Source organism: Sinocyclocheilus anshuiensis, unplaced genomic scaffold, assembly GCF_001515605.1.
Source record: "Sinocyclocheilus anshuiensis isolate Anshui unplaced genomic scaffold, SAMN03320099.WGS_v1.1 scaffold538, whole genome shotgun sequence".
Lineage (NCBI taxonomy): Eukaryota > Metazoa > Chordata > Actinopteri > Cypriniformes > Cyprinidae > Sinocyclocheilus > Sinocyclocheilus anshuiensis.
This window is the reverse complement of record NW_015544166.1, coordinates 988,939-998,406: the sequence shown is the minus strand read 5'-3', so window position 1 is coordinate 998,406 and position 9,468 is coordinate 988,939. Positions and strand designations below refer to the sequence as shown.

At 36.8% G+C, this 9,468-nt stretch overlaps 2 protein-coding genes across 6 annotated transcripts in view; one reads left to right on the top strand and one right to left on the bottom strand.

The window, feature by feature from the left end:
* LOC107695901 (E3 ubiquitin-protein ligase Hakai-like) overlaps positions 1–1,021 on the top strand; it is a 5,219-nt gene extending 4,198 nt beyond the window's left edge. For 3 of the 5 annotated variants that reach the window (XM_016496004.1, XM_016496003.1, XM_016496002.1), the window contains exon 7: positions 666–1,021. In XM_016496004.1, coding sequence (XP_016351490.1) covers positions 666–833 — 168 coding nt within the window. In that variant the 3' untranslated portion in view covers positions 834–1,021. Of the gene's footprint in view, positions 1–114; positions 609–665 lie in introns of those variants that run through there. The other 2 variants (XM_016496005.1, XM_016496006.1) reach the window with 1 other exon arrangement.
* Positions 1,022–3,694: 2,673 nt separating this feature from the next.
* Positions 3,695–9,468, bottom strand: part of slc26a3.1 (solute carrier family 26 member 3) — an 11,015-nt gene continuing 5,241 nt past the window's right edge. Inside the window, exons 6-19 of the mRNA XM_016495947.1 lie at positions 7,894–8,046; positions 7,721–7,803; positions 7,240–7,387; positions 7,009–7,122; positions 6,843–6,920; positions 6,610–6,705; positions 6,342–6,448; positions 6,167–6,236; positions 5,781–5,873; positions 5,610–5,705; positions 4,240–4,464; positions 4,086–4,140; positions 3,866–3,999; positions 3,695–3,745 (exon numbers count right to left, since the gene is read on the bottom strand). Of these exons, the coding sequence (XP_016351433.1) occupies positions 3,695–3,745; positions 3,866–3,999; positions 4,086–4,140; positions 4,240–4,464; positions 5,610–5,705; positions 5,781–5,873; positions 6,167–6,236; positions 6,342–6,448; positions 6,610–6,705; positions 6,843–6,920; positions 7,009–7,122; positions 7,240–7,387; positions 7,721–7,803; positions 7,894–8,046 (1,503 nt within the window). The remainder of the gene's footprint in view (positions 3,746–3,865; positions 4,000–4,085; positions 4,141–4,239; positions 4,465–5,609; positions 5,706–5,780; positions 5,874–6,166; positions 6,237–6,341; positions 6,449–6,609; positions 6,706–6,842; positions 6,921–7,008; positions 7,123–7,239; positions 7,388–7,720; positions 7,804–7,893; positions 8,047–9,468) is intronic.

The following is a 9,468-nucleotide window of genomic DNA, read 5'->3' as shown; positions in this document are numbered from 1 at the left end:
ACCTCATCACGGTTCCCCTCCAGGACGATTCTGCGAGCTCCGGACCATCCCGTGACCCCCTCCCCCAGCCCGGCAATGCTCCTCCCCCTCACCATCACCCAGGAGACTATCCAGGTCAGCCTGTTGTGACCCATCCACATCACATGATGGCACCTCCTCAGCAGCACTACGGCCCCCCGCCGCCCCCTCCCCCAATCAGTCACCCCATGCCGCACCCAGGACAGGGCTCAAACACACCTCACATGGTTTTTAACCAGGCCCCTCCTCCACTGTCATCTGTTCCCCCTCCCATCACCCCGCCTCCCGGACACCTCATTGGTCAGATGCCCCCCTTTATGAACCATCCTCCTCCAGGGCCGCCCCCTCAGCATGGTGGTCCCCCTGTCAGTGCCCCGCCTCCCCACCATTACAACCCCCAGTTTCCCGAGGACAAGAGCACACTCAGCCCACCGTTCAACCAGCCCGGGGGCTTGAGTCCAGGAATGTGGCCGGCGCCCAGGGGTCCTCCTCCTCGAATGCAGGGTCCTCCTCCACAGGGACAGATGCCAGGGCCGCATCACCCCGATCAGGGCCGCTACAGACCGTATTACCAGTAATAACGTGCTTTTTTTTTTCCCCCTGTCAGTGCCCCGCCTCCCCACCATTACAACCCCCAGTTTCCCGAGGACAAGAGCACACTCAGCCCACCATTCAACCAGCCTGGGGGCTTGAGTCCAGGAATGTGGCCGGCACCCCGGGGTCCCCCTCCTCGAATGCAGGGTCCCCCTCCACAGGGACAGATACCGGGGCCACATCACCCCGATCAGGGCCGCTACAGACCGTATTACCAGTAATAACGTGGTTTTGTTTTTGCTAAATAAAGTGATTTAGTATGTAAACCTGGCAGGGATTCGAATGGATATTTTATAGTCTAAAACTATTTACTTTATAGTAAAGATCAGTACTGAATGGTGTGTTAAATCTTGTTGTCGTCAGATATTCAAACATTTACTTTTTAATAATTCAGCCCATACATGCTGCATTTTAGGGGCTTTTGTTGATTGTTGAATGTGTTGTTTCTTGAATGTAATCAAAATTAAATGTACAAATTAAATGTGTTTTATTGCATTCTTTATCTAGTATCTCATCTAGTGTCTTAAATCTTACTTTTTTTATGAATATCTGACAAAAAAGTCTGTCTTAAGTTTCAGTCTAAAGTATTTTTTGAGTGGTTCATAAAGTTTGCCTGGAAAAACAAAAACAAAACAAAAAAAAAAAAAAAATATATATATATATATATATATATATATTAGGGCTGTCAGTTTAATGCGTTAACTTAATTAGTTATGAAAAAATAACACGATTGAAATATTTTAACGCAGTTAACGCACTGGCCCTGCTCCCAGACCTGTACATCATCTTACATTTCATATAGTTGACTGTTGACAAATATGATGCAGGGCAACAACTCCATTAATGCAGTTATGCCCTAAAATTCAAGATATTGGTTAAAAAAATGCCCCTGTATGAGTTTCTGTCTCATATATCATACGATATAAATATGGGACAGAAACTCATACAGGGAGCAGCAGAGAGCAGTATCATGTGAAGTGATGAGTGATGATTTTGTCCCGAATATCACAAGTTTGATTGTGATTTTATACAACAGTTCGGTAAATAAGAAGTTGATATTGTGTTATATTTTAAACACAATATGTTTTTGCTCAATTTTGCAGAGAACAAATGACCTTTAAAGCCATAGCAGAATTGTTTCGTGTCTCCAAGCAACACAGCAGTGTTTAGTTTCTGAATGAATCTGCGTTTTGAACGAATTGTGTGAATCAATGATTCAAAGGCCCATTCATAAACAACAATTTACTTCATTCCAGAATGAATCAGCTGTTTGAACGAATCGAATTAAGACATTTACCGCCACCTGCTGGCAGGTTTAGTTTCTTGTTTAGAGTATAATTTCATAATAATAATAATCATAATAACATTAAAGGAATAGTTCACCCAAAAAAATTAAATTCTCTCATCATTCACTCACCCTCATGTCGTTTCAAACCTTTCTTTTGTGGAACATAAAAGAAGGTATTTTGAAGACTGTTGGTAACAGCCGTTTTAGTAATGACTTTCATTGTATGAACAAAAAATACTGAGATGTTTCTTAAATTATCTTCTTTTATGTTCCATAGTTTATGTTAGGCCGTTGTGGCCTAACTGTTTATGTGTAATACATTTTGTTGAATCAAATAAAATATTTATTTCTAAAGCAACAATTTATAATGTCTACTTGATACTTTCTCATTTGACACAAAAATAGCTTTAAATAATCTTTTGTGGGTATTTTTATAGTCAAATTTATTTTGCGATTAATTAGATTAACACCATGTAATTAATTAGATTGAACATTTTAATCGGCTGATATATATATAATTTATTTTAATATATCATTGGTAGTTATGTCTAAAATGTAGTCTTAATTGGCTGTTTGAAATTTTTGTAAAACCTTTATGTATCTCATTATAATACTTCCCATATTCGCCATCTAAATATACAATTACATTTTTTATATACAAAATAAAAGGCAGGTAATATGTAGTTCTTTTAGTTTTATTCTATTCAATTTGTTTTACAGATGCATTCATTATAAAATCACCAGTATTTACATGCTTGGATTGTTTTGTTGTTTCAAAATATATAAAAATACATAGTGCAGTAAATAACATACATTAATGCATACATAAATTTAATATTGACAAGTAGGTCTGTCCAAAGCACTCCACGGAGAGAGGAACTTGGTTCTGAATTATTCAACTTTACAAAAAAACAAATCTAATCCAACATGAATAAATATACAAATCTAATAAGTAACGTAGGAACTGTGGCATACATTTTTGTTGGGATGGCGTGGACTCCACAGGAAAAGAGCAGACATTTGATTTATCAATCCGAAAAATAAAATAAGTAAATTGAAACACTGAAACTAGCATACTACATTTACTATTGTATCGCGTCACGCCCGTCAAGATTTTGATTGGTTGGCGAAACACCGACTTCAGGAATCCATCCGCAGCCCTGAAAAACGTCTTGAGCGCTTTATACACTAAATAATACGTTACAGTTTCCGCATTTTTACACTATTTTCCTTGTCCCCACACATCAAGGTGGAAACATTTTCAGGACTGCGGAGAATAAAGAACTGGAAGTCACCTGTACAGGTAGACTTTGCTCTTTGAGCAGGAACAAGTGCGGTAGCCTACGATGACCGTCATAACTCATAAGTTATAACGGAAGAATGAAGTAGGACCTCGTTTGTAAGGTAGGAATTGTTTTCATTCATTAGCGATGTCTTGTCTCGTTCAAAACTTAATTGTCTCAATCAGTTACATTTGTTATGCTTCTGCTCGCCCCTTGTGACAGTTTGTCCACTAAACCTCAAACAACACCAATTAATTTACTGTTAGTCCACTAAATCACCAGTAAACATGGTAACAATTAATTCATGTTGCTGTAAATTAAAATAGTGCATTTTTCTCAAAACAGCCACTGGCCAGACTGAAATGTGGGCCTACATAATGTGTTGTGACAGTCTTGAAATCGATATCTGCCCACATTGTTTGGCTGCACTCATAAAACTTTTACCACAACCTTTCCTGCATGATTTAAAGAGTATTTCAGCAGGGGGGTTTAGCCCACAATCTTCTGTTCCTTACACAGTTATACTGTCTCTCTGAATGACTTCGTAGTTTAAGTCTATATCCTGCAAACATCACAACACAGATAGACATAGATCAGCATGGATTACTTAGAACCTTGACAGCTGATGGTTGTTGTAAGTCAAATATGAAATATTAGCACAATATTGAATTAAAATGAATACCTTTTCTAGTTCTCCATGATCTGGATGCGTCTCCAGAATGTGCAACATGGCATCATGTAGTGTGGGGTAAAAGATGGACGTCTTAATCTCGTCATCAAAAAATGAACATTGATGAAGTTTCTCCATGATGTACACTGTAACGAGACCAGAGTTGTTTTAATGAAGACGGTTTGAAATAAAATGGTTAGTAATAAGGCAAATCTGTAGGAGATTGTTTTACCATCACACGAAACTATGTAGACGTCAACCTCGATTCGTAAAAACTCTTTCAGGGTCTATAAGAAAAAAAATAAAGTGTAATTAGGCTAGACCTCAAGGAAACCAGATCCAGTGGAAATATACAGTATGCTGTATCTCATAATAAGCTATTTTACCGCTTTGAGACCCTTGAGAGCAGATATATCGAGGAATGAGACCGCCGAGAAGTCTAGGACCAAACTGTGGATGTTCACAGGAGGGACAGAGATGTTGGCCGGCAGTTCTGTGTTCCAGTTCACCTGGATTGGAATGCCAGAGAAATCAATGGGCTGGTCCAGACCCTCCATGCTGTTGTTGTCTTCTGAAGTATCAGTTGATGGTTCTCTCACCTTAAGGCCTCTCTAGATAAGTAAAGGATAAGGATAGGTTAAATATTGTTGTCACAATTGTGTTTTTTTTTTTAAATAGTAAAGTCACCAAAACTAAAAAACAAGTAAGAGAATTTTATAGTTACCAATTAATGTAAAAAATTATTTAATAATAAAAAGAAAACAAATAAACAAACAATATGCATAGCGCCCTTCATTATCCTGTCCAACTAATCCATAAAAAAGTAATAAATAAATCAAATTAAAAATATATATATTAACCCTTTAACCTATTTTTGAACATAGACGTGAATGTGCACTATCCAAACTTAAAGGGGTCATATGATGCGATTTCAATTTTTCCTTTCTCTTTAGAGTGTTACAAGCTCTTGGTGCATAAAGAAGATCTGTAAAGTTGCAAAGACTAAAGTCTCAAATCCAAAGAGATATTCTTTATAAAAGTTAAGAGTCAACCACGCCCTCCTAAAACGGCTCGTTCTAACACGCCCCCACATGTCGACGTCACGATGTGGGAAGATTTGCATAATGCTGTGGAAAATAATGTGTTTTTTTAACCTTAAACCACATAAACACATTTCATTACACCATATACACAAAATAATGTTCTTTTTAGCAACATCATATGACCCCTTAAAATTTTTGTAATTCGTGAATAAAAATATTGTGTAATATGATTTTGATGTACCATTTCCATGGTAATGCAAGGTCTGATTTTAAAATGGTTTTCAAAGGATGAATTCAAAATTTTAAGCTTTGAATTGATATATAATTTATGATGATTTCTAAAGCGTGATAGGGAAAAGGGCAATGAAGAAAGACTTTTTGTGACAAAGGTCAGAACTCCTGTTATGATGTAGATTTTTGAGGTGCACTCGTCATAAATTAATCTATTACTTTTCCTACATAATTTGTAACAAAAAAACAGTGGTAAAATATCAAGGAGTCTTAGACCTTTCCAACGATATATAGTTTGTCATGATTAGCTTAGGATTTATTTGTAATATAGTGAAGTAAACTTAGGCGTCCCTCTGAAGGGACGGGTGACAGTTAAGAGGTTAAATAAACAAACGTATGGGAAGTGCGATAGTGTAACTCATTATCCTGTCAAATTAATCCATTAAAAAAACATATAAATCATATCAATGGTAAGGACGTACGTCTGAAACCTCCAGTTCCCCATTACGCAACATTTTTCTGATCTTTCGCAGAGCTTTGTTCCTTTTCTTCAACACTTTTAGGGGACTAAAACCCACCTAGAAAAAAATAATTTAGTCTGGAAACATACATATATGTTTATATACACATCTTGAAAATAAAAATAAACTTACTGCTTGGACCAGTTTGTCTCTGAAGAAATCAATATTAGCAAAGAAGATGGGTGAGGGAATTTTGAATATTTTAACTCCATCAGGTTCGTAAATCTAAAATGGAGCAAAATCACATCAAAACAAGATTTATGGGTACTTGTACAAGTGAGAAGAATCTAGAGCAGCGGTTTTCAACACTTTGACTCAAAGGCACCCCATTGTCAAACAAAATGTTCGAGGCCCTTGATATTGGCTCTGGTGTATTAATATTTAGTTACATCAGGATTTTGTTTAAATTAAATGTTTTTAAGTTACCCTCTTGCCTATTTGGAAATTTGCTGAGGCCCCCCTGGTTGAAATCCACTGTTCTAGAGGAAGGAAAAATGTGGTCAGCATTCAGCACTCACAGAGCTGTAGTCTTTGCGATCCCTGTAGATGTCAGTTCCTGTAATATTGGCCAGGAGGGAACAGCGTGGGCTGCAGAATACAAAATATTATCATGCAAGGTCAGTAAAAATTCAACACAGCAATATTCTGGATGAGTTTTGAATTCATTTGTAGGTGTCGTGAATCCAGACTCACAATTGAGTCCTGCAGACCACAGTGAACAATTCTGCCCCGAGACCCACAGCCAACCCCAAATCCAGCCCCAGGAAAAGAGAGGCCAAGAAGGTCACCACCCAGGTCACCTACGAGAAACAGACACATGGACTTGAACTTCTGATCTTGAAGACTCAGCTTTGTTCTAGCTGTATGCATTGTTAATTAAGATTTTAATACTGCTTCTAGATGATCAGATAATCAAAGATCATTCACAAAATAATTGGTGGTAAAGAAAACAGAAACTCACAAAATCAGTTCGGTCATTCTTCCATAAGAACGGCAGCTCTCGGAACTGCATCAGCATGCCTTTCAGATTAACAATGACCAAAGCACCCAGAACAGACTGAAAAAAAGGATAAAACTCATTAGATTGACTCCTACATATTACTAATGTGACTAGTACTGTGACATGGATGGAGTTCAGCTTTAAATGACTTTATGCAGTTTGCATACTATGTATATAAAGACAAAAATTCTCACCCTGGGCAACGGCTCAAGTAGAAATCCTACTGCTACAATCACAATCAGTACCATCATGGCTGAAAGAACTCCAGCTATCTACAAATGTTATAAAACAAACATTAACCATTATTTCTTGTAGGCAGTCAATGGATGGTTTCAGCTCAGAGAATAGTGTGAGTTTTACCTGCGTCTTCCCTCCTGTGCTCTCTTGTATGGCGGTTCTAGAAAGGGCTGTGCTGGCAGCAAATGATCGGAAAGATGCCCCAAACATGTTGCTCACCCCGAAAGCAAGGAGCTCCTGTTACATGCAGGTGAGTGTATAAAACACGTCCTTTTCAGTTTTCAAAATATCAATTGAGATATACATCACACCTCAGAATTTGCATTGTTTGTAGTGAATAGAGCCTCAGCTGACCTGGTTCCCATCAATCGTGTAGTCATGTTTGACGGAGTATATTTTAGCTACTGAGAAAGCCACAGCAAATCCCACTATGGCCATAGGAAAAGCCTCCACTGCACTCTCCTTAATGACTTCCAGATTTGGAGCAGTTGGTGATTCATATCTAAGAAAGAGAGATTTTATATATTAGATTTTGATTTTCATCTAGGAATTGAGGCTTCAATATATAATATAATATAATATAATATAATAATATATTTTAATCTTGAATTAATATACTTTTCAACCCCACTATGTTTTAGTAGGTCTTATATTAAGTATATAAACTGAATGTATAATAAACACATATACATTATATTATTTTATATTATATAGTAACATTATTATTATCACATTAATAATATTAATTATTATAGATATATCTCCTCCCGCTGAATATGCACATTACATCACTTTTTATGTTGTCAGTATTGTAGACATATTTTTTGATTCTTACCCGTCTACCATCTCCCCAACCACAACCACATTAAATCGCTTTTCGAAGTTGAATGCATAAGAGATCCCACAAGCGATAACAGTCTGTTGGGTAGATTTACATGAAGTGGTGAAGTTTGATAAAGAAGTTATATATTTTGTTTTAATGCGGTCATACTCAGTAATTATACCTACCATGATGACTTCTATAGGTATCGGCACAGGTAGTTTCGACTTGAATCTGTCATTGATCTCTTTCACAATAAGCACAAGTGCCATGATCACAATAGATGTCACCAGGTCGGCCACATTCGTGTTAGTGATTTCATTAAAAACATTCTCCAGAGTCTGAAATCAAATACCAAATGTTTGATATATTCACTGAAAAATCATATAGAGCTATGTAATACAATGTCTACAATGCTAGTACATTAAAAAAAAGAAAGAATTTAACTCACATATACAATGGCAAGTGGTCCGTTTATACCAGGAAAGTCCAATCCCAACACAAACCTGAGCTGGGATACCAAAATGTGAACAGCAGCCGCAGTAGTGAATCCTGACACCAGAGTCTCTGACAGATACATGACAATGAAGCCCACCTGCAGCAGCCCCATTATAAGCTGAAAACAGACATTCCACATGGTAAAAATAATATATAATTTTCTTAAAGCCATTTTATATATGATTACATTTATTGTTTATGAGAGTAAATCTAAAGAAATCTGTAATGAACAAGTTCTGCTCATATTTCATGATCCCAAAATCAAAAGAAAATTATAAGATTTTTGTATTAATATTGTATATTATAATAATATAAATAATAGTAGTAGTAGTAATAATAATAATAATAATTTATTATTAATATTGTTGTTGTTGTTACTTTTGTTCTGCTATTTCATGTTTTGGTGTTAAAAAATGTGAATGTGTTTGTTTGTTTGTTTTTTGTACCTGAAATGCTCCCATGACAAAAGTAACTGAGGAAGCAACTAGAACTCTCTGTTGTTCCATGCTCAATCCTTCAAATCCAGTGATGTTAGCTGGCGGCCCGTCATCAGGAACCAGTCGGGTGACAACAGCGCCCACCATTAGACTCAGAATAGGAAAGGCCCCTAAAACACAGTCCAGTTAGAAAGTGCAATGTCATTCACTTGTGCACAAACCATCACTTCTAATTAATTAGCCTTCTGTGATATTGTGTGCAGTGTGCACATATATATTGAAAAAAAGTTGTTGTGTAGAAACAGTTTTCACTAAGAAATTTCTAATAATTTTTACAAATAATAACTAAGTTATGGCATTGAATTGAATATTGAAATAGAAATACTGAAATTTCTTGTGCAGCATACTCCAATAATTGTTTTATTTAAAACTTTGAAAAAAAAAAAACGATGGTGTGCCATGTAAATGTATACATATCACGCACCTACTGACAGGTGTCTGGAGGTTCCCAAAAAGAAGTAGATTATTGCAGGGAAGAATGCAGTGTACAGTCCATATCCCGGTGGTAAAGAGGCCAGCAAAGAGAATGCAAGTCCTGATACAAAATAATCCAGTGAGGTGGTGTACGTATTCCTTTTTAGAATGTATTTCTGTATTACAGAATTTACAAACTCTTCAAAAAATTATTTTAGCCAAACTACGTATGTTAAACATGCTACCTTGTAGCACTGCCACTAGCCCAGTGCTGATGCCTGAAACAATGTCACCTAGCAGCCATTCTTTGATGTTGTAGTTCTTCATCCATCCAATGATCGGTAGAAGGGAAAG